Source organism: Peromyscus leucopus, chromosome 8a (assembly GCF_004664715.2).
Source record: "Peromyscus leucopus breed LL Stock chromosome 8a, UCI_PerLeu_2.1, whole genome shotgun sequence".
Taxonomy (NCBI): Eukaryota; Metazoa; Chordata; class Mammalia; order Rodentia; family Cricetidae; genus Peromyscus; species Peromyscus leucopus.
The window spans coordinates 55,759,726-55,784,329 of record NC_051085.1 but is presented as its reverse complement, the minus strand read 5'-3'; the positions used below and the strand labels follow the sequence as shown (position 1 = coordinate 55,784,329).

General features: G+C 45.9%; 1 protein-coding gene across 1 annotated transcript in view; it reads left to right on the top strand.

The window, feature by feature from the left end:
- Thbs2 (thrombospondin 2) overlaps positions 1 to 2,194 on the top strand; it is a 30,108-nt gene extending 27,914 nt beyond the window's left edge. Inside the window, exon 22 of the mRNA XM_028866603.2 lies at positions 198 to 2,194. Coding sequence (XP_028722436.1) covers positions 198 to 205 — 8 coding nt within the window. The 3' untranslated portion in view covers positions 206 to 2,194. The remainder of the gene's footprint in view (positions 1 to 197) is intronic.
- Positions 2,195 to 24,604: the final 22,410 nt, after the last annotated feature.

The following is a 24,604-nucleotide window of genomic DNA, read 5'->3' as shown; positions in this document are numbered from 1 at the left end:
TTATAGGTAAAAACAGATACATGTAATATTAGTACTTGGGAGCCCAAGGCAGGAGGTTTGCTTCATTTGATATCAGTCTGAGCTACATAGTAAGTTCTAGGCCAGTCTGGGTTACAGGTATGAGATGAACAAAGAAAGAAACAAAATAAAACCCCCCTGGTTGTTCCATCCTAATCCCATTGCTCCTTCTCTTCTAGATGTCTAGAGGGCAAGCCTGCGGCTCCATCAACATGCTGCAGACACTGTTTGCTAGACACAAAGTCGGTCCATCTTGGCCCTTGCAGCTTTCTTCTCTTTCGACATTTCCTGTTTCTTGACCTTAACTGAGTGGATCTTCACCTCCTTCTTCAGCATCGAGTCCAAGTGCCTTCACATGATAAGCACCAAGGGAGCTGCAAGATGAGCATCTAGCCTGCTCCTGGGAAGCAGTTTGATGAAATAGGAGACTCACTGTGGAGTGAAAACTGAGCATGTTGTTGCAATTGCCTTTTCTTGTTTGTTTAAAAAGAATGACGTTTACATGAAAATGTAATTACTTGCAGTATTTATGTGTATATGGAGTTGAAGGGAATATTGTGTATAAGTCATTCTCATAAATTAAGCATGAAAACTATTGCTCACCTACTTTCAGTGCTTAATGTTGTCACTGTTCTTGGATTCGTGCTGTTCTACAATGACACACAAATCCTGCAAGGCCAATTATAAAGAAAGATCAGGTGTACTTGGCTGCAGTAAGGAAGAGGCCAGAAGGTAGTCACACGGCTGTGACCCCTTGTCCAGTGATATTAAACATTGACTAATCGGGGCATAGAAAATGATTGAAAAATTATATGAAAGCCACTTCTTACACGTCTTGGCCCACAGTTACAGCTGACTTGACATAGATAAAGAAGGTGTGTCCTTGCAAAAGGGAATCTTTCAGGGCCCCAGCTGCCAGCTTCTCAGAGCTTTCAAAACGAAAGCTCAGCAGAGGCAAGCACGCACCTCCTGGTAAGCTGGCTGCCTAGGTTGGGCCTCATGGAGAGCCTACCTGAGTGGAAGTCATCGGGCTCTGCACACTGACTGCTGGGATCTCCATCTGGGCATCCTTCCCTGTCCCTGCTACTAGGAAACAGGCTGGCAGATAAGTTGACAAATGCACTTTGGTACCCTACTCCTAGTCTAGCCTTTGGAATGATGCAAAAGTTGCCTTTGCCTAATTTGGTAACAAATTTCATTAAGGTTATAGGTACAACTGTTTTGTTAATATTTATTAAATTAATTTGAAATGTAGCTCCACTCACTAATAACTTATTTTAAACATGCAAAGTAACAAATTTGTAGTGTAATTTCTAGAAATGAGCATATGACAAGGATATAATGATATAAAGATACACTTACCAAATATCTGCTGGTTGAAATACAAGGATCTCTGTCATGATAAAATGGAACCTCAATGTGCACAGTTACCAATGGTTTTAATTCAGTTCCTTTTACTGTTATCTATTTGCTGTATATAGGTTCTTTTTATTTTAAGGCTGAAGAAAACATTTTCCCCCAGACACACCCATTAATCAGTCACACCATAACAGACATACGCTTGGTTTATTTTATTTTATTGCTTTAAGCTGCATGCCTTCCCAGCTGGAAGTACTGTCTCTTGCTCCACATGAGTTCAGTGGAAGTATATCTTGTCCCTCTGGTTAGGGTGGAGCACAATCCCTTTTCTGGCAATGGCAATTGCATTTCTAAGTCAGATAGAAAGAATCCATGCCTCTGATCTGAGTTTTCACAATTTGTCTGGACACAGTTATTTGTGTGAGTGTCTTTGAGGGCGCATACCCCTGTGTTTTGTTATCCTGCACTTTTTACTTTCTGTGGAACTGTATTCCCAAGGCCAGCATGAGGCTTCTGACTGTGAGGATGTGAAGAACTTTTAGGCTTTCACTTGGGGCATTTGGTTGAATGGTACAAGGTGGTGGGGACGATGTGAATACATTCAATGTACCATATTATTTTTGTAAATTATTTATGTAGTTTTAAAGAACAAAAGCTTCTCATCTACGTTAATGAAACATTGTTTTTGCCAAAGATTGTAAATATTTATTTATTTGTTCATTGGGTCAGTTTTTCACCACTGAAACCCTACGTTCAGCTAGAGCTCCATTTTTATACTGAAGGTTAACAACAGCAAATAAATTATAAAAAAAAGGTTTCTATAAGTGAATCTCTTTCCCTTTTTTAAAAAGAGTGGGATGCCTTCTGGAAAGGGATTGGGCATTTCACCTAGGGAGAACTGACATTTTGTTTCTTGAAACTGAAAGAAGTGATATCCCTTGGCTGCCGGCTTTCCTAGTGTGTGTGCAGGTTCAAGGTTCAAAGCAGTTGTCTTCGACACAGGTCCTGCTCCCAATGAAGGCCCTAGCGTGCACATGACCCTGGTTGCTGGTTCTTCTTGTTAGACAGGAGCAGAACCTTTCTGTGACTCTGATCAGAACCACGAAAGGATTCAGAAAAGGATTCAGGGACACAGTAGGGCTCTGCTTCCCCTACTGATCCCAAGCAGAGGAAGGAGCAAGGACCAGACAGCACACAGCAAAGCAAGTCCTGGTCCGGTACCAGGGATGACCACAGCACTGGGGCCTGGGAAATTCCTTCAGTATCGGGCTGATGGGAAGGTTTGTGGATGGGATGGGAGTTAAGCCAATGGAAACAGGACAGAGCAACACAAAGGTGGAAGACAAACTCTGGGGGTCAGAAAGTGAGACAGAGTGGGTGTTTGTCTTTGGCTGTAGTAGTGCGTCTGACAGCGAGTAATGAGGTGATGAGATGCAGGGACCACACTCTCCGTGGTGTCAGAATGAGGAGTAAAGCCCCTGCATTGGTCAAGTTGAGCTGGTGGACTTGCACCTGTAATTAGAGAGGAAAAGGTTGGGCATGAATACATTGGTGAACACGACTTTGAAAAGCTTAGAACCACAGTGGAAAGGAGTGGGACATGACCTTGGCTGGTCAATGGTGGAGTGTAGGCAGATTTTTCATAGGGACTTTCAGCTCCCCAACGATTAATTATGACATTATTAATTATGAAAGCTTGGTCTTATCTTAGGCTTGTTTCTAACTGGCTCTTATAACAAATTAACCCACTTCTATTCATTTACTTTCTGCCTCGTGGCTTTATTACCTCATCTTCATACTGCCCATTCTGCTTGCTCTGTATCCCCTGGCATTTCTGTCATCTTCTTCCCAGTGTCCTCTCTGCCCAGAAAATCCTGCCTTGCTATTGGCCACTCAGCTTTTTATTAAACCAATCAGAGTGACATTTCTTCACAGTGCACAAAAAAATTATTCCATGACAGGGTAGTATGGAAGGACACCTAATACATGTTTAATTCAAGAAACAGAAAAGGATTAAGCAGAGATGAAAAGCCAGCCCTGGTGTACAGCATTGCTCAGTTGTGCATTTGTGCATTTTCTTTTTCTGTTTGATCTCCTATGGACAAGCATGGGTTTTCTGACCACATTTCCCCAACCCCAGGGTCCTGGGCACACCAGAGTAACTCTCCACAGGACTGAAGCTTGTGTGTTTATGACATGACCAGGGGTGAGGAGGGTCCCTGGAATCAGGTGGCTTAAAATGAAAGAATAGCCCCACCTATCTCCTCTCTTCTGCTTCTCACACATTCTGTAGGATCTGAAGGCTGCACACTTTCAGCCTATGGCTGAATGCCATAGTTCTGGAATCTGAGACTGTCTGCTATATACAGAGGAAGTGGGTTAGTGTAAGCATCATTATCACCAAGAACAGCACTGGGTATTTGGTTAGCATCACCTCCATTATGTCCTCATGACGACTTCCTGTAGTGGTTGCAGGGCCCCATGGTATGAACTCTGGGTGCAAAGAAAGAGTCCATGTTATAACAGACATCTTGTTCTCCAAGCATGTGATGATCAGGAATGGATAAATTCTGGGGCAGAAGATTGATAACCATGATATAAGTTTTGGCTGTGTGCTTCTCCCAGTGCTAGGCTGAAATATTCTGTGCACATGGATGATATTGGAACCTTCCCTGGCTATGGGAGGTGTTGGAAACTCAGGCTGCCTTTTCTTGCTTGCTCCGGGGTTCTAGAGTCGTCTTTCCAGCCCCATGAGTAAAATAGTCACTGGGTTTGCAAGAAGCAGTTTAGGAGAGTCAGGATTACTTTGCTAGTTCTCGGGCCAGAGCTCAGTGAGGAGCAGTGAAATGAACTGCTGACGCAGACATCAGGGCTCTGCTGAGAAATGAAAGCACACACGAGACATTTATGTGACCCTCTCCTCCTCACCCATGGTTTTCCAGAGCTAACACCCCAGTGCTAGGGAGGCAGCTGAGAGAACCGAGGGCATTGTTGGCCATGACAGCTGCTTTCCCAGGGATGGGTGCTGCTCTGTTCTCAGGGAATATGCTTGGCGGAGCATAGCGTCCTGATGAGAGAACTCACTGCCAGGGGAGTCAGAACAGTAGCCTGGGAACCCCCTTGGGTGTGCTGCCAGCCACCAACCGTCTGCCCCAGGCACCTCTTACCTTCTGTTGCGTCTGCACAGCACAGGACCAGAGAGGCCCACCTCTGACTCTTTCATTCCAGGTGAGCTTCTGAGTAAAAGACTATGGTCCTGCAGCAGAGTCTCCTAAGAAGCCACAGGGCACACTGTGTGCCATCTCTGCTCGGATAAAGTGCATGGCTGTGCATGCTTGTGTGGGACAAGTGTATAGATGTGTATTTAATGAGTCAGCCTGTGCTCACCTTTGGGATTGATGCTGTACACACACACACACACACACACACACACACACACACACACACACTTTCAAGTCATTTCTCTGGGTTCTATTTGTTTTCAGCAGACACACAAATGAACTGGAGTAGGAATGGGCCAGCGTTAGCCAGGCACCAGTGCAGTGTGTGGGTGTGTCGGGTATGCAGTAGACTGCAGTGGGTCAGATTGTAGGGTATGCAGTGCAGTGCAGTGAGTGGGTCTGTTGGGTATGCAGTAGACTGCAGTGGGTCAGATTGTAGGGTATGCAGTGCAGTGTAGTGAGTGGGACACTATGTGTGGTGATATTGTGTTCCTCAAAATATTGTGCACCCTAATAAACTTATCTGGGGTCAGAGAACAGAACAGCCACTAGATATAGAGGCCAGAAAATGGTGGCACTCACGCCTTAATCCTAGCATTCCAGAGGCAGAGATCCATCTGGATCTCTGTGAGTTCAAGGCCACATTGGAAATAGCCAGGCATGGTTACTCACTCCTCTAATCCCAAGAAGTGAGCCTGTAATCACAGGGAGTGATGGCAGAAAGCAGAAAGATATATAAGGTGTGAAGACCAGGAACTAGAAGCTTTTGGCTGGTTAAGCTTTTAGGCTTTGAACAGCAGAGTTCAGCTGAGAGGCATCCAGTCTGAGGAAACAGGATCAGCTGAGGAATTGGTGAGGTGAGGAAGCTGTGGTTTGTTCTGCTTCTCTGATCTTCCAGCATTCACTCCAATACCTGGCTCCAGGTTTGATTTTATTAATAAGAACTTTTAAGATTCATGCTACATTGTCCCTTTCATGGAAGTGTGCTACTGAGCTTACCTTTGAGGAACTAGAAATGTCTTGATCAGGGAAACTGCACAGGCATTATGCTCTCTTTCACAGACTGGCTTGGCCAAGTCTGGCTATGTATCCCTGGTCAAGCTACTTACATATTCTGAGTGTTATACCCTTATCTATTACAGAGCAGGAATGACCTTTTGCTTAGTGGAGGTGCACTGGCTAGTTTTATGTTAACTTGATATAAGCAAGAGTCATTGAGTGGAGAGAACATCAATTGAGAAAACACCTCCATAAAATGGAGGTGTGGGAAGTCTGTAGGGCATTTTCTTTATTAGTGACTTGTGGGGGAGGGCCTAGCCCATTGTGGGTGGTGTCATCCCTGGGCTGGTGACCTTGGTTTGTATAAGAAAGCAGGCTGGGCAAGCCATGAGGAACAAGCCAGTAAGCAGGGCCCCTCCATGGCCTCTGCATCAGCTCCTGCCTCCAGGTTCCTGCCCTGTTTGAGTTCCTGTCCTGACTTCCTTTGATGATGGACTACATTGTGGAAGTGTTAGCTAAACAAATCCTTTCCTCCCAAATTCGCCTTTTGGACATGGTCACAGTGGGTAATGTGAGAATTGACTGAAACCAATATTAATAGGATAAATAACTCTTCATTTAGATGTTTTGAAGCAGATAAGTGAAAATGAAATGACAGTGTGAAAGAAGAGAGAACGAACACAACAGACCGGGACAAGGCTCACACCGTGCATCACCTTGAGACGGTGTGCTGTGGATATCGCTCTGTATGCTGTGAATGTGTTGCTCTGGTTGGTTGATAAACAAAATGCTGATTGGCCAGTAGCCAGGCAGGAAGTATAGGTGGGACTAACAGAGAGGAAAATTGAGAGAACAGGAAGGCAGAGGGAGAGACCTGCCAGCCACCACCATGACAAGCAAGATGTAAAGATACCGGTGAGCCATGAAACATGTGGCAAGGCATAGATTTATAGAAATGTGTTAATTTGAGATGTAAGATCTAGCTAGCAAGAAGCCTGAGTCATTAGACCATATAGTTTTAATTAGCATAAGCCTCTGTGTGTTTATTTGGGTCTGAGTGACTGCAGGCCCAGGTGGGACTGGAGAAAACTCCAGCTACAGTGGTGAAAGAATCACCCATAGCTATGAGAAGCACCTGAGCAGAAGCATCCAGGGGACCATGAAAAATGAGGTGCTCATGAGCCACAGAGCATGGGCAGTGAGGTCAGTGCTGCATAGGGGAAACTCCCCATGAAATCTTCTGCGTCAGATGCTAAAGAGTTAAATGAACACCCAAATCCTAATCAAACCGTCTTGGGTGTGCATTTCCAGAGGAGTTTGATTTTATGAGTTCCCCTGTGAGTTAATGTACTTTAGAAAATAACTGTGCTGATGGGGAATGGATACTGAGCCTGGAGCTGAGGGCGGCAGCAGAACTGGGAGGGAGCCAGAGTCGTCAGAGTCACCATGGAGCTGAGAATGCCCCAACAGGGTCACACTCTGGTGACTGGACAAGCATGACCTCATGTTTGTCCCATATCCATGACTAGAGCTATTGTAACAGTAAACCACACTCCTTGTGCAATTCTCCACTGTCTAAGGCAGCTTTGTGACTGGGCCCTGCCTTAGCTTGGAGCAGAACACTGATGTGGGCATAGGCCACCCTGTTGGGTGTGGAAGTGACCCTAGGAGCTGTAGAATGAAGAAGGAGCTGAGGTGTGCGCATGTCACTTAGTGGGTCACCGATATGGGCAGGTGAATCCCTAGACTGACCTCAGCATCAGGACAGGGCTGTTCTCTGAAGGAAGAAACCTGGGACAGGCCTCTCTTTATCATCTGGATTCCCCACCTTGGCCCTTAACTGCTTCCTCTAGGGGAAGCAAAACAAACAGAAAAGATGTTGTAGTCAGATCCTGGGTATAGACAAGCCAGTCTTATATACCATCCCCCATAGGACAACTAAAGAAGTAATCGTGGAACGCAGGGGATTTATCTGATATGAAGACACACACTATAATGTAGAACTACAAGGTCCTACCTGGAGGATTCGGAGGGTCCGGGTTTAAACAGAAGAGCCCTGCACAGATAAACAGTCCTGAAGGTGTGGTCCCACCTATCATCATAGTTTACCTGTTTTGCAGGATAGCCTAACCAGTTGTTGGAACAGTGTGAAGTCTTTCCTGGGAGAAAAGCTCTGTCTGTGGCTGATACCAGGCCTCTCAGACTTCCCTTATCCCAGTCAGAGATTCCTGAGGAAATCGTAATTTCTTGGGTCTATTGTATCAATAATCTGATAGCCATAGGGAGGGGCACAAGTTTCTCTTTAGAATATCTTCATTCCTATCAGGGCTACCACAATATGAGTCAGAAAATGAGAAAGGCGTTCCCCACTTAAGTCCCTCTGCAGCAACTCAGTTTAGAGCTGGGGCCTGGATGCAGCACACAGAGCCCAGCTCATCTACCCTGTTCTTTTGGTGCAGATTGTAGTGCACTGGGAGACAGCTTGGACTTAGTTCTCTGTCCTGGTCTGCACAGAAGAAGTCCTGAATTCAGGCTGGCATCCTAGGTTTTAGCTAAGTGCTCTCAGCCAACGTGAACTTCAATGCTATGAGCCAATTCTGATTTCCAAGTTGTCTTTCTACCACTTTCATCCAAAGGAGCAGGACCTTCACATTGCCAACACAGCAGAGGCGCTTGAAAGAGCCTTGTCTTTAAAGGAATTTCCAGTACCTGTCAGAGACTGTGTTAGATGCAGGGGAACAATGACCTCCAGAAAGAGGGGTAGGGTAGGGTTGATGTCCTGCAGGAAGGATTGAAAAGCAAAGATATGAGAGTCTCAGCATAGATTGGTCTGGTCCTAAGGTATAAAATGCTCAAGGGCTTTTCAAGTTTGAGTAAACACGGCATGCACACTGTGCTGTGTTGTGGAAAGATTCCTTTATATGCTGTGAAGACATGTTGCTCTCACTGGTTTAATAAAGAGCCAACTGGCCAGTAGCTAGGCAGGAAGAGGTTAAGGCGAGAGTGCCAGACTGAGAGAACATTGTGAAGGAGGAGGGTGGCATCTCAAGGAGATTCAGGAGTCACCACCAGATGCACAGGAAGCAGGACATGTAGAAAATGAGGTAAAAATCCACGAGCCATGTGGCAGCATGTAAATTAATAAATATGGGTTAATTTAAGTTGTAGTGACTACCAGGTATCTAGCTGTGCATGGCTTCTGAAGTCTGCTCTTTCCATTCCCTCCCACAGCTCAGCATTTCCTCATTGATGGGGCTGACTCAGTCAACTCCAGCTAGAAGGACAAGAGAGATCTTTTTACAGCAACAGAATATTACCAAGGCCCCCTAACCCTATGGGGAGACAGAAATGCTGTCTCTGAGAAAGGCTGACTGAGGCACTCAGGAGGGATATTCCTTGGATATGCCAAGGACAGATCCAATGCCTGAGGCCAGAGGGAACAGGTGGAAAAGAAAATGTGAAGTGTAGAAGTGTAGTCAAAGAGGTGCAAGAAATACAGTGTGGATTCTTGGGAGGCAGAAGTGCCAGGTGGATGACATGTGGAGATGGAGTCCTGAGTTCTGAGGGGCAGATGGTGGGAGGAGGGAAGAGAATACATAGATTCTGAGCTTAGCAGGGTTAGGCTGAGAGAAAACGCGGCCCTTCAGTCCAGCTGGCTCTAGAGAGAACAAGATGAAAGCAGAGGGCTGTGGAAGGGCCTTCCCAGGTGCAGGTGTGGGTCTGTAGCTGGAGCTCAGGTCCTGATGAGCTCTCAGAATCGTGTGAGGAGGTGGACATGTAGCATCATACATCTAGAGAGAGAAATAAACCTCCTCCCAGGAGGAGGTTTCCTGTGGAAAACTGCGGGGTCTCCAGAACAAGTAATACATTTGATGCCGCAGGTCACAAGAGTATTGTGGATAAAAGTGGAGACATCCTATCCTGGTCTTTCGCCTCTTCCACTCTCCCTTCACCTGTTACTTATTTTGGCCATCAGCTCAGTGATATAAGGGAAAACAATCCCGACAGAATAAAGTCACGTCTGAAATACAATTCAACTACACAAACTACCTTGATACCTTACTTTCTCTCTGTATTTTAGTGACAACGGAGTTGGTTTAGGTATGTGGCATCCTTTCTGCTGATGAGAAATCTGTTTAGGAAAGAGAGTGAGCAGAGCCCAAAGAGATGAACCAACCCCATGAGTCCACACAGCTAGTCAGCAAGGACTCCCTAATCCTTATCTTCAGGTTCTTAGGCATCTGTTTGATCACTTTTCTCTAAAAACAAAGCAAAAAATGTCTTCCAGGTGTGTAAAGAATTAATTCTATCTTACCTGCTATGCCCCCTGGCTGTAGTGAGCTCCCAGAAATCTGATTGGCACAATGGAGTAGACCTTTAATGTTGGAGAGATGCTGAGAGCATTCCTGATGTCCTTGTGGGTCATTGGGTCTTTTATTATCTGATTTCTTTAGAACTTTCTCAAAATCCACTCCAATTAGGCTCATCATGGGCTGCAGAGTTCATGTTCAAGAGCCTGTTCAAGATTTAAATTTTGTGTTTGGTGGGTTTTTTTTTTTTCCTGCTTCCATTGTATAGCTCCTAGTATCTGGCTTATTTTGATTCTGGATTTCCCCTTGTAGTTTTGCTCATTTTAATTACCCCTGTTATATAGTGTTAATCTTTTCACAATGTTTTGTATATCTTTTACTTTTTACATTCAAGTAGTTTCCAAAATTTTAAATCCAGAATTCTTATTCAAGGAAATCTCCCAACCCAGGGGGAATAGTTTTATTTCTGGCCCAAACAAGACAAAATATGTATTTGAAAAAAAAAATCAGCTAACCATTTGTGGTTTGCTTAGTGGCCAGTAAGATTACAGCTAACTTTCATTTGATTATGCAATGGAAAGTTTTAACATTTACCTTAAAGAATTACCATGAACTTCATCAGACAACTAAGATTTTAAGTTTCTCAGAAAAGCTCAAAGTGGTGATCTAAGACAGAAAACTTGTAGACACCCAGGCGAGGCTCCCCACAAAGCAATTTCAGAACTTGCCTCTCTGATGACCCCAGGCTGTGCCAGGGAAATGAAGCTCTGGGGGAGACATTCCTTTCTGGTCAGGGCTGCTCCTAACTCAGAGGTCCACAGAGACCCTGGGCAGGGCATGCACTGCTGAATGTATAGACGGGTGATCTAGGGTTTGAGGCTCATCCTTTCCTGAAAAACTTCCCACTGGGAGTGAGAGACTAAAGGATCACGAAGGTAAATGAGGCCCAGGGTGGAGGGAGAGCTCCCGGGGAATCAGAAGATTTCTGAAGGAATGGAAGTACATCGATCCTTTCACTCACTCCTGGGACAGTATCTTGCAGAATGCCACCCGAGTTCCTGACTCTCTGTGGGGGTGTGGGCTGTGGTGCGATGACACAGGAAGAGCCCTGCCCTCCTGAGCTCATGTGTCCTGAGGAGAGAGCGGCTCTAAGTAGAGCAGAGATGACTCCGTGTTCATGATTCTATACTTTCTATAGAGATTAATTCATGTGGAAGCCTTGCAACATTTGACAAACCAAAACACTGGAAACTACTACAAGCAGCAGCCAGAAGATGGCACCAAGCAAGGTGCCCAGACTACCCTGTGAAGAAAGTCACCGAGAACTGGAATGTGGTCTTCTGTGCTGGGTATCAAACATATACTTCATACAAAGCTGTATGGGTCTCAGAATAGCATTGGCATGCCTGCCCTCTTCATGAGCCTGGGCTCATCAGATCCAAAGCCTGTCATCAGATATGGCTCACTGGTGCGACCCTGTGCCTTGTGTCCCATCAGCCTCCTTCAAAAGGAGGACAATATTCTTTTGAGTCCATCTAACACAGCAGGTAGCCAGTGGGTTTTCCCCAATGTCCACATATCATTGGACATGTTCCTAGTACATGTTCCACTGCCTTGTAGTGAGTACCCTCTGTCCTCAACCTTCATTGTTTGTGGGTCTAGCATTCTGTCTATGGCTTGGGAGAGCTCTTTCCTGGAACCTGGCCTCTGTGTTATGATCCATAGCCAATTATCCCTGGTCATTTGTTTCCTGCCAGGGTTGCTCTGGTGTTGTCCATGGATGCATGGCAGTATGAGTGTCCTGATGGACTCTGAGGCTTTGCACTCCTGTTCAGACTGGAGATGCAAATCATGCCATAGTAAAGGCTGGTTTCTTTTCCTTCCTGGATTTGCGGAGAGAGACTGGAGTTTGGAGACCTACGAGCTTCCCTTTGACATAAAATGAGTCAACTCTGTGTGAGGGTCTTTGGATAACACTTTAAAATACCGCCAAAATCATTACTTTACAATAGGTCACTATTGTGAGCACCTTTTAATGTTTATTTTTCAAAGAAGCTGGACTGTTGGGGATTAAGCCAATGTGACCCTCTGATTGTCAACTGTCAGCAAAGCCTTGTAGCCTTGAGCGGGCGCTATTGATCCGGAAGACCCTCTTGCTGACACATGGTCCCATCACCATGTCTTCCTGGCTGCTTTGAATGCTTCGCAGACACCTAGGAAACTGCAGTTAGCTTCGTGGGACACTAGAAACCACTCAGCTGCTAGAACCGTAGGCTTCCCCTCCAGACCGCCCTGCTCCAGCCACAGCTGCTTCAGGTGACCCTAGAGGACTGTTCTCTCTGCAGCTCTTCCCCCTCAGTACCAAAGGGAGGGGACATCTCCCCAGCGACTCAACAAAAAAGACCTGTGATTGGCCTTTATGTGAGGCTTGTAATTGATGGAACTGGAAGCTTTACATTATAACCACACACAGTAGGTCACACCACCCTGCAGGCTACCAAAGCAGGCTGTGTGCCACTCTTCCAGTTGGTTTGGGAGGCTCTTCCTGTCTGCATGCATCATGCCACACCATTAGACCCCACTAAAGACTTCTCCTAAAGCGTGTTTTACCTACTTGTGGCGTTTCCGATGGGTAGAGTGGGCTAGGCTGGTTGCACAAGAAGCAGACAAAAACTTGGGATTTCCAGCTTCAGCAGCAGCAAGGAGGAAGCTGCTGAAGAGTTCAGGTACTGAGGGCGAAGGGTCCTTGGAACCCAAGGCTCAGAGCTATCATACCAGGAAGAAGCCGAGAGTCCCAGGGATCCACTGAGGTCAGAAACTGCAAGTAGCCGAGGAGGGAAGCCGAAGTGTAGGAGGTGATGAGAGGGAAGAATCGAAAGTGGGACCTGGACTAGGAGGACTGCAAGCCTCCTAGTCACTAGAAAAATCCGAGAAAGCTGCCAAGGTTCACAGAGGTGAGGTCATGAACTTTAGGGTCCAGAGCTGTCACTCTGGTGTATGGGTATCTTGTGTTCTAAACCTCTGTGCGCCTCTGCCTTGAGTACCCAGAGTGTTAAGAGTCTGCCTTCAGCACCCAGAGAAGTGAGCCTTCTGCTCGAAATGCTGGAGGCTTCGAGTTGTAAGCCTGTGGTGGGAAAGCTCAGCCTCTGGGCTGCTGGAACTCAGGGTCATCAGCACTAAGGAAGCTGCCTCTTACCCATTCCAAGATTTCTGTCCAAGTAGAGCAAAAGAACACGGGCAGCTGCTTTCCCATCTGCACTCTTCAGCAGGGGATGGAGACCACTCCCCATGTACCAGAAGGAAATCGGATGGAGACCACTCCCCGTTTACCAGGAGGAAATCGGATGGAGACTACTCCCCGTTTACCAGGAGGAAATCGGATGGAGACCACTCCCCGTTTACCAGGAGGAAATTGTCTTCATAGGAAAGCAGACAGCCTCAGCACAGGACATGGAAGCAAGAGGCAGACAAAGCCCATCCTTGGATCCTCACTCCAATTCTGACGGCCAGGTCTTCTGCTATCCCCTTCTCTCTCTCTCTCTCTCTCTCTCTCTCTCTCTCTCTCTCTCTCTCTCTCTCTCTCTCTCTCTCTTTTCCACATAACTGACATTATCCGGTGATGTGTGTATCCTCTTTACTTTGCCATATTAGACCACACTGTTTGCCTGGAAACAAACAAGATGCTTTTGTTTGCTTTTGATGACAAATGTGTTGCTTTCTTTGAGATAACCATGGTTTTAGTGACATCTGTCGATGTTTTTTATCATTGATCTGAGATGAATTTTCAGCACAAGTATTCTGTGTTTTAGGATAACACAGAGAGTCTGTTAAAATATTCATTGGCAGACTCACATATTTCTGGACATGGAATGACAGTTGCTGATATAAATTGCTTCCTTGACTATTCCAAACACGAGTTCACACATATGTACACACATTACAGGGAAACGCTCACTCAGAATTTATTAGCTGACCCATGCAATTTAACAAACATGCCAGTTTGTTAAACACGCCAAATGTCTTGTCACTTAGAAAGACAAATGACAGCAGTCAGCGAGAAGGAAGAGATTGGTGGCGCTTTTCTCATGAGTATGGGATCACAGACTAATAGGTGGAAGGGATCTGTATATCCTAGTTATTAGAACCAAGGACTAAGTGTAATCACTTCTGTGGTGCCTAAAAATACTTTTCCAAGGTTAAACAAGGACCTGTGGCCTATTCCCAAAATACTTTTTCCCAGGGCTAATCCAGACAAATCACATACAGACACACTTTCATAAAACAAATGTGGTTGCCAATAATTTAAGAAACTGAAAAGGCCATTGGAGTTCTCATTTCTCTAGGAATTTCTTGCATCAAAATTATACATATTTCTATTTGCTTCTCAGAGGATGTGTTAAGTTAGTGGGCTGTAGCAAACTAAAATTAATACACACACACACACATATATATATATATAACATGAATGAGGCTATACAGTCACATTTTCATAAAGATAAAACACCCATGATTCTAGATATATTGGTAAAACAAGCTACAAACACAATTTATTTGTTCTTATGAATTATTATTTTATCTCCAGAGTGGAATTAAAGGTCATTACTAAAATGAATTCTGTCAACAGTGCAGACCTCTGACATAGGCTTTTATTTTTCAGTTTAGTTTCTTCCACAAGTGAATTTCATCTTATATAATAATTTTATCTCACATAATTATTTTATGTAATAATTTCAAGGCTGCCTTGCTTTTACATATTCCCTAAAAATTGCCATTCCCTGAAATGACAGTCAGTGAGTCTATCCTTTTCCATAGAGAAAAGAGACACAGCTTGCCCGTGTGTGTGTGTGTGTGTGTGTGTGTGTGTGTGTGTGTGTGTGTAAAGTTGTCCTTCTAAATACAGGTAAAAGATATGTGGATCACCGATTCAGGGCCCTGGGACAAGAAAAAGGAGGCTCCATTTTCAGGGCCCTTCATCCACAGGCAGGATACTATCACTTACTTAACTCCATGTTCTTAAGACAGAAACATTTTTCTAAGAGAGTGTCTAAGGAAACACTGTGCACCTATGGAGCAGCACCACGAATCTGTGACAGTGTGCTACAGCTGCTGCACAACAGTGTGATAAACACCACCTTAATGGTGCAAATGTCCCCAGTGTGAGTGAAGCATTGCGTGGGGGGCCATGATGAGTAACAGTGCGACATCTGCGTGTGCACCAGTGCAGCGGCGACACACTCAGGCTGAAGTTCTCCATCAAGCTTGTGCAAAGACTAAAGTTCTTGTGGCATTAAGATTCAAATGAATGGGTATGTGACAGGAACCATCTACGTTGAAACACATACTCTTTGTGTATTTAATCTTTTTTTTTTAATTTTTTAATCATAAACTTTCATGGGAGAGAAAGAGATGGTGTGATGGTTAGTCAAGATTGTCAATTTAATGGAGTTAGAATCGCCACGAAAACAGATCTCTTGACCTATTTGTGAGGGATGCTCTAGGTTAGGTTAATTGAATAAGGAAGACCCACACTAAACATGGGGCACTCTTCCATGAGCTGGAGGTCCAGACAATAAAAATGAGAAAGGAAGCTGAGTGCCAACGTTAATCCCTCTCTGCTTTCTGACTGCGGATGTAATGTGGCCAGACACCTCCTGCTCGCATAGTCATCCCTTCCCTGGTATCATGGACTATGTCTGTCCCCTAGTTCAGAAAACCCAATAAACTTCTTCCTTATGTCATCTTTTCATGCATTTTGTTGCAGCAACAAGACAATAGCTAATACAGATGGTGGTGGATGGGGGGTGTTTCCAGTTCATTCTGTTGCCTATGTCTGCCTGCCTTGACGTGGTGAGCCTCAGCAGAGGTTAGAACATAGGAACACAGGCCCACACATGGACTTAGTCCACAAAGTTCTTTGGGCATCTTCAGCGGGTGGAAGGGAATGCAAACCCTACCTTTAGAGTGACCCCTTACCTTTGCAACTTGGGCTCTTGAACGGATCAAACTGGTTACAGCTCAGGGATTGCCTTGGCAAAAACTGATTATAAAGGGGGAAATATTTTGACAGTCAGCACAGCATTGCCTGAAGACAGCCACCACAGACAAAGTTAGCACATGTCAGAGCAGCAATAAACTTACCAAATTCCATGTGTCTTGCATCCAATGGCGGTCATAGCTGAGTTTCATGCAACTATTTGAGAGGGTCTGAAGAGGCTGCCGCCATCCTTGGGCTCCACATTTGGGAGACATAGAAAGCCAGGTGGAATGTAGAGAAACCCAGGGCATGGCAGAGCAGGCGCCACCTAATTAGCAGGGAATAGCTCAGACACCCGACCTTGGCTTTAGTTTCTGGCATGCCAGTGAACCCAACTCCACTGTAGAGAGTCATGTAACACACACTCTGCTGACTAGGAGAACTCTGAAACCAGAGCAATAAAACAGAACAGGCTCATTGAGAGGAGCTGACAGGCCACAGAAGTGGTGTTTTACTCTTAGCTACCGCCCTGTCTGCCTTCACAGAAGCCCAGGAACTGTGTTCAGCATGTTACAGCTCATTCCTCCATCCTCATCCTTGTCCCCAACGATAAAACAGGCTCTGGCTTTTTTGTATGAACCACGCAGAAATACAAATATGGGAACTTTTTTTTTAAAACTTATATAAGGAGATCAAATCCAGTATCTGTTTCTGCTTAGCTAGCATGAGAACAGCCTCATGGTGCAGACAGATTTGGAATCCTTTTGCCACCACAGTAACAGTGCTGTGTGCTGATGTGATACTTCCAAAGTTCACCCCTGCTCTAAGGGGAGAACACCGAATCTTTTTCATTCCTGCCTCATAAAATGAAGTATATCCTCCCGGGGAGCAGAAGCCCTATGAGAGGAGCTCGTGGCCATGCTCATTGAGGAGAGTTTCCTGCTGTGGATATCGTTCTGTATAAATAAAACACTGATTGGCCAGTGGCCAGACAGGAAGTATAGGCGGGACAAGGAGAGGAGAATTCTGGGAAGTAGAAGGTTGAGTGAGAGAGACACTGCCAGCCGCCACCATGACAAGCAGCATGTGAAGACGCCAGTAAGCCACAAGCCATGTAGCAAGGTATAGATTTATAGAAATGAGTTAATTTAAGCTATAAGAACAGTTAGCAAGAAGCCTGTCACGGCCATACAGTTTGTAAACAATATAAGTCTCTGTGTTTACTTGGTTGGGTCAGAGCGGCTGTGGGACTGGCGGGTGACAGAGATTTGTCCTGACTGTGGGCCAGGCAGGAACACTCTTGATCCACAGTTTCCCACTTTAACACCTGGTGGCCAGACCAGTAAGGCACTTGCATCTCATCGTCACCCAAACCTCCTGTCTAAAAAGTCGAGGTTTATTCTAAACTAAGTCTTTGCCAGATGCTCTGTGATGTTGACTCTATAATCCAAGCCTTAGAAGAGACCTTCCCCAGTGTCGCGCTCTGTGATCGATTGGGACCTCTCGTGACCCTGGTGTGATCTTACAAACCCATCCGTCCTCTAGTGCGGCTGTTGAAGGTACCCAATGCCACCCCCGTGGAAAACTGTCTTTCCTATTCCATTTATCCTCTCCTAGAATCTCTCTCATCCAGTCAATCACCCTGTCCTGTCACTTGGAAGAAGTTTCCTTACTCCTCTACCTGACAGCCAGTGTGAGCTTCTGAAAATGCAATCATGCCTATATTTCCTATTTCCTTACTTTTCTATAGTCTCCCTGTGACTCAGAGAGCTCAGGGTGTCCCCTGAACAACATCCTCTCCCTTCCTTTTAATTTTAATAGCAGCCTCACCATGCTATACTGCTTTCTCCTTCTTTGGTGTAGAAACTCCTACCTGAGCTGTCTGGCATTTCTTCTTTTCCTGCATCCTTGTGTTGCCTATAAGGAACTGTGGGAGATGGACCATGTGCTCACCAAGGCCGTTGACTTTCTTCTTGGCCATTTTGGGGCAATCTTTCTTCAGAAGAGTCCTAAAATAAAGAATATATGTTTGTGCATAAGGAGGCTATATACCCTAGGGCACTTGATATACCCTATGGCATTTCAGGCCATAATCCAACAATGGCAGATATTCTGTTCTTTTTGTTTTCTACCTTGAGTAAATACAGATAGATGAGCACAAGGCCTCCAATAAGAGTGGGCCCGTACCTGGAGGAGAATACGAGTTCCCACATGATGTAGTGACCTGAAACTCTTTATCTATCCACCCCACTGGATGACGACAGGTGAGAAGTTGACTCCAGTGGCTGGTGGCCACTGAAATTTGGAGTTCTTCACTACAGCCATCTATATAGACCTCTCTATCTTAAGGGCATAGATCTTTGTTTACTTTAAGAAAGTGGCATCATCAGAGATCCACAGCCAGGCACCAGGCTGAGCTCCAGGAATCCAATTGATGAGAGAGAGGAGGGATTCTGCAGGCAGGGAACATCGAGACCATGATGGGAGGACATGCAGAGATGACTGGCCACACTAGTGGAAGCCCATAAACTGTGGACTGATGGCTGTGGAGCCCCCATGAGACTGGACTAGGCCCTCTGGATACATAAAATGTTTGATTGGCTTGAACTGTTTGGGGGGCACCCAGGCAGGGTGATCAGGATCTGTTCCTGGTGCATGGGCAGGCTTCTGGGAATCCGGTGCCTGTGGTGTGATGCTTTGCACAGCCTTGGTACAGTGGGAAGGTGCTTGGACCAGCCTAGGCTCAGTGTGCTGGGCTTTGCTGACTCCCCATGGGAGACCTTGATTTGGGAGATGTGGGGTGGCTTGGGAAAGAGAGCTTGGGGGTGGGAGGAGGGAGGAGGTGGGAATCTGTGGATGGCATGTAGAGTGAGTAAAAAATTTCTTAAAGAAAAATGAAAAAGAAAATAAAAAATAAAAAATTCACAAAACAAAACAAAGTGGCATCATATATAAAAGAGGGATGATAGGCAAGTGATAGAGATGATAAATAAATCAATAGATAATAGATACAAGGTACATAATAGGTAAATGATATATAGAACGGAAAGATACGTTATCGACCTATCTATGATATCTCTTCTAGAAGTTAGTGGTACTGTGTCATTAAGGCAGAGTGGACACAGCATGGGGACAAGTATGAAGGTCACAGCTTGGGTGGCCTCTAAGTCGAAGTGGTTTGTAGCAGGAATCTTAGAAGGTCTTATTAATAAAAACAAACCTGGAGCCAGGTATTGGGGTGAATGCTGGAAGATCAGAGAAGCAGAACAAGCCACAGCTTCCTCACCTCGCCAATTCCTCCGGTGATCCTGTTTCCTCAGACTGGATGTCTCTCAGCTGAACTGTGCTGCTCAAAACCTAAAAGCTTAACCAGGCTCTAGTTCCTGGTCCTCATGCCTTATATACCTTTCTGCTTCCTGCCATCACTTCCTGGGATTAAAGGAGTGAGTCATCATGCCTGGCTGTTTCCAGCCTGATGCTAGGATTAAAGGCATGTGCTACCACTGCCTAACCTCAAAGTTTAATATTGTGGCTGTTCTGTTCTCTGACTCCAGATAAGTTTATTAGAGTGCACACAATATTTTGGGGAACACAATACCACCACAGTGGTTTGCATGGTTTTGGAACTGGCACCTGGAAGAAGGCAGTAGACCTCACTCTCCCTCTAGAGATGACGTCATAGACCACTGGCTCAAATGTGTGTCCTTGCATAGGCGGCCAGAGGTAAGGGAGGTAAGGGGCCTCTCTGTGTGCCATGGTCCAGAACTAAAAACATGTCTGGAACCCAGAGACCATGGGACCCGTGGCTATTCAGCCAGAGACAGTCCAGCTAGGAGACCAAGGTGTCACTGGTTATGGGAGTAGGGAAATACTGTCACAGTTACTATCGAGGAGGAATCAGGGTTTAAGGAATTATCTAAAGACGGGAACAGAGCTAGAAGGACTCAGGTAGCAGCAAGTACAGGCAGAGGTGTGGCCTAAAGCATCCAAGACAAAGACACAAGAGTGGAATCTGCTGGTTGTTATTTGAGTCAGAATCTGTGTACTCTAGGCTAGCCTTCAGCACACGGGCTTTGGCCTCTTTGGTGCTGATTACAGGCAATGAGCACATTTCCCAGTCAAGACGAAGAGACCATTGGCGGACAGTGCTGATGGAGGCGAGCTGTCCCTGAGCAGAGAGGGGACCATGTTTGATGGGAGTCCAGGGGAAAGCAGGAAAAGGAACTGTGGGAAGGAAGCTGGTGCTGGTGTCATGCAGAGCACTATCCAGGTCTGCCATGGAGCGATCGTGGAGACCCCCCCCCCCTGCCGCCCTTCTCCGAGTGCTGAGCAGGGTCAGCCGGCAGAGCAAGCTGTGCCCAGTACCACAGCACCCAGAGCAGATGAGTTAAGAGGTAAGGCCTGGGTGCTCTTAGCCATCACTGCATCCCCAGGAACAGGTCCAGAACCTCCTCACAGCCTGTGGAGTCTCTGATTCTGCCTGAGAAGCAGTTGTGCACCTATAGTCAGCTGAGGTGTCCAGTCCTCCACACCCCTGGCACCTCACCTTGTCCCCTAGCAACTTTCCAGTACTTCAAGGTAGTCTCTGGCATTCACAGTGGAAGAATCAGAGAGGTCAGGAGTGACTGCCTTCCCATGCCCACCCTGGCTTCCAAGTGGCAGGATTCCATACTCTCCTTGCTACAGCAGAGAGGCTTCCACATAAGGTCTCCAAGTCACCACCCAGAACGGGTTGTCAAGCAGATCTGGAAAGACTAGTGAGGGCCTGGAAGACAAATGATGAGAGGTGATGGTCAACAGCCGAGCTGTGAGACAGTCTCACCATGGGCACGACTGTCTATGCAACATGTGGATCTTCAGCAACACGGGACACACATCCTCAAGGCCCCACGGGATCGTCCATTTTGTCCACAGGTGAAAGACTGAAGTAGAAACCCAGAAGAGGGGGTTAGAGTGGGGCCGGCCACTCTCCAGCAGCTGGCTGGAAACCAGTTCCGGCAGCTCTCCATCTCCAGTGTTTCAGCTGGAAAGATTCAAATGGACTGGACTCACAGGTACCAGGTGTCAGCAGGGTCTTAGTGCCCTTGTCCTTAGCTTAGAGAGGTTTCTACTGGGTAATGTCCCAGCACTATTAAGTTTGAAAACCCCTCAGGCAGCTTCTACAGAACCATATGGAGGGATGATGGGTCTGCAGGAGAGTCTGGGCCACATATGCAAGGGTTCATTGTCTCCAGGGACCATTTGCCTGCTAGGAGGAATTTGCTAAGAAAAAACATTTAGTAGCTAGCAAGAGGAAGGATGAGACCTGGGACCCATGTGACAGTGGAACCCTGTGACAGTGAAACTGACTCTCGGCAAACTTGCCTGGGAAATAAAGCTCTGCTCATGGAACCTATGCATAAAGTTGACCCACAGAGCCCTCCATAAGGCATTCATAAAATGCGGAGAGGGGCTAATTTCCTGCTCCAGAAACACAGCAGGGAGGGAACAGAGAGCAATGGCGAAGCCCTGGCAGGCTGTCCCTGCTCAGAAAGACTGACCTTTGCTTTCAGAGAGATCTGGCTGAATTTGAGTTAAAGTGCTGGGGTAGTAGTGGAAGGAGGAGGGCACACGGAACTAGCTGGAAAACCATGAATTCTGGGCATTGTTTATTGTGTGGTGACTGTGCGTCAAAGTCTGGATTAAAGAGGAGGGAGGGGTGTTGGCGGCCTTCAGCTCAGTGTGCAGCTCTTCTGTAGTAAGACAATGGATATCGGTCAACATGTTTATTGTTTCCTAATTTTACTTGCATGAGTACCTGAGGCAAACACTACCACTTCCAGGATTGTGTGTCTCTGCCTGTGTGTGTGTGTGTGTGTGTGTGTGTGTGTGTGTACCTGTAGATCTCTGTGTGTGCATGCTTGTCTGTGCATATGTGTGTAGGCTGGAAGCCAATGAGGTGTCTTCTGCAATTGTTCTCCCCCTCACTTTTTGAGACAGTCTCTTGTTGAACCTGGTGCTCAATGATCCCGCTAGACTAGCTGGCCAGCAAGCTCTAGCGACCCTGCTGCATCTCCTCCCTGGGGCCGGGATTAGGGGTATGCGCTGGCACACTCAGATTTACATGGATACTGGGATCTGAACTCAGGTCCTCAGGCTCACATGGCAAACAGTTCACTGGCTGAGCCATCTCTCCAGCCTCTAGATGTTCTCTTTGTAGGATTCAAGGAGGAGATTCTCTGCTCTCCATTCAACTTCAATTGTCATAAAATAAAAAATGGTGATCTCGTGTTACAACTACTAGTGAGTCCTTCCTGAAGGTGAAGTGTTGTCCTCTGAATTGGGCTTGGTTGCTGGAATGTGTGAGCTAACAATGCAGCTGTGGAGTAACACGAGTCCCAGGGAGAGGCAAGTTAACACATAGATCATCTTTAGCTAACCATTCCCTCTCTGGGGAGAACAGTTCTAAACACAATGCCTACTTATATGCATCATAAAAAAGAGGTGGTGTGGGCCTTATTGAAAGGTCTTGGGTTATTGGGGGTGTTGCCTTTGAAGAGGGAATCCTAAATCCTAGCAGGAGTAATCAATTATAAAAGCAAACCCAATCCATAGATTGTTTTCCAGCTTCCTGATTTCACTTCCTCCTGAACATTCCCACAAGGATGTCATCTACCAGGGGCCCCTCACAGGAGTCTGGAGAGTAAAGCTAACTAACCTGGGGCTCAGGCTCTCACATGGAGGACTGAATATCCCTCCTCTGTGAAGCCAATTTGCCTCAGCGATTTCCTTCCAGTTATACCAAACTGACTCACTGGGCTTCACTCTTGTGTTACTCCGTAACTCGCTGAGCTTAACAGAGACCCAACTTCCTCATCAACCATTGCAATTGACCTCATAGGTGTGACCCTGGGCAGGGGATGTAGGTCAGTCTATAGAGGGCTTGCCTAGCATGTGTGAGGCCCTGGGTTTAATCCCTAGCCCTGAATGGGTGGCATGGCGGCACATATATATAATCCCAGCACTTGAGAAGTGGAGGCAGGAGCATTAGAAGTTCAAGGTCATTATTGGCACGAGCAGCTCTATATGACATGGTCCTTGTTAAATAATTACTGTTTCAACAGGACATGAAACTGTTAAATCCTCTCATTCATACACACACACACACACACACACACACACACACACACACACACACATTATACCATTATAAAGGAGAATTGTAAAATGAAGCCCCTGGTAAGTCAACCACACTCCAGTGGAAGACCGCTTATCCAAGAATATTTGGGCAGCACAAACTGGTGTTGGTGAATTTAAAGATAAAAAAGATACAGATCTGGATGGGTGAAAAGGGGACAGATCTGGGAAGAGTTATGGGAGAGTGAATATGATCAACACGTTGTACGAAACTCTCAAAAACACTAGTAAAACAGTTTTTTAAATGAGTGGCATAAAACAGTCTAGTACTTGGCCTTAAATGAATACTACTTCTTAATCCAAAGGGGAGGAATGTTTTTAAAGGTAGCAGACATGCTATTAAAAACAAATGGCAAGATGAGATTTCAGGAGATTATAAACTAATTTAAGCTTTTAAAATATAAAGTACAGACCTGAGCTCAAAAGTATAATTTGGCCAGACAAAATTGCTGGGAATTTGCCTTCTCTTAACTCATTTTGCAACAAAATGCCATCCCTCTTTCCATTTCCCCTGCTCTCCCTTCCTGGGCTGGGGCCTCGGAGAGGGCTGCCACGTTGTCCCTGCCCAGGGCTGACTTAGCCAGAGGAGAATGCTCCGGGCTATTTCTGTCAGGGGCCTCCAAGCACATTCTTCCTGAGACCTGGAAAATGATGCCCAGCCCCAGTGGAGACCTCAAAATCTCGGGAGGCCCCGAGATTTCATATCATAACCATTGTCAAAGTCTTCCCTTTCCAAATGACTCTTGGCAAGAAATTTTTCCAGGGCTTGTCCATTCAAATTCATCGAACACCAAAAGTGTAAGCTGGAGTGAGACTTTTTAATTTCCCATGCCTTCCACTTCTACCCTGTTGATGTGAAAACTAGGTCTTTTGTGGCTGCCCCTGTCTCCTCAGCGGGACTTCCTCCTCACTACCTTCTGGGAACCCAAGGTTCCTATTCCCCAGAAACTCTGCCTCCCACAGCACTGTTCCCATACTCCTATGGTTGCTGTGGGGTGACTGAACCATCGTGAAGCTTGTTAAGGAGGAAAAGATCGAGGTGCTAATCAATCTGAATGCCACCTTGTTCTAGACATTTACATACTGGTTAAAATTGGAAAAGAACTGTCTAGGAATTTCAATTTCCTCTTTGTGATAAAACAATGAGCATAATCTGTGCCTTCTCTCCATTACTTGCTGGGGAAGCACCCTAGTCTCTTCCTCCTTTCTCTTGGTCTTCTCTCTCTCTCTCTCATTTTTTATTTTGTGCACCCAATGCATCATCTTTCCTTACAGTCATTTGCTGATGGTGAATCTTGTCCACCATTTTTTTCTGGTCCTCTGCTCGAGGGGCACCATTCTGGCACTCTTCCCACCCTCGTACTTGGAAGTTCTGTCAACGCCTGATGTTGCCTCCACACATTGCCGAAGACCCAGCCCAGTCTTTCGATCCATTTTAACCACGTCACATCAAATGCTTTGGTAACTGCCTGGAGCTTTAACCCTGGTGTGCTCAGGAGCCTGGGGATTCAGGTGGAAATGTGTGTTTTAATCAAATGCAACACAAG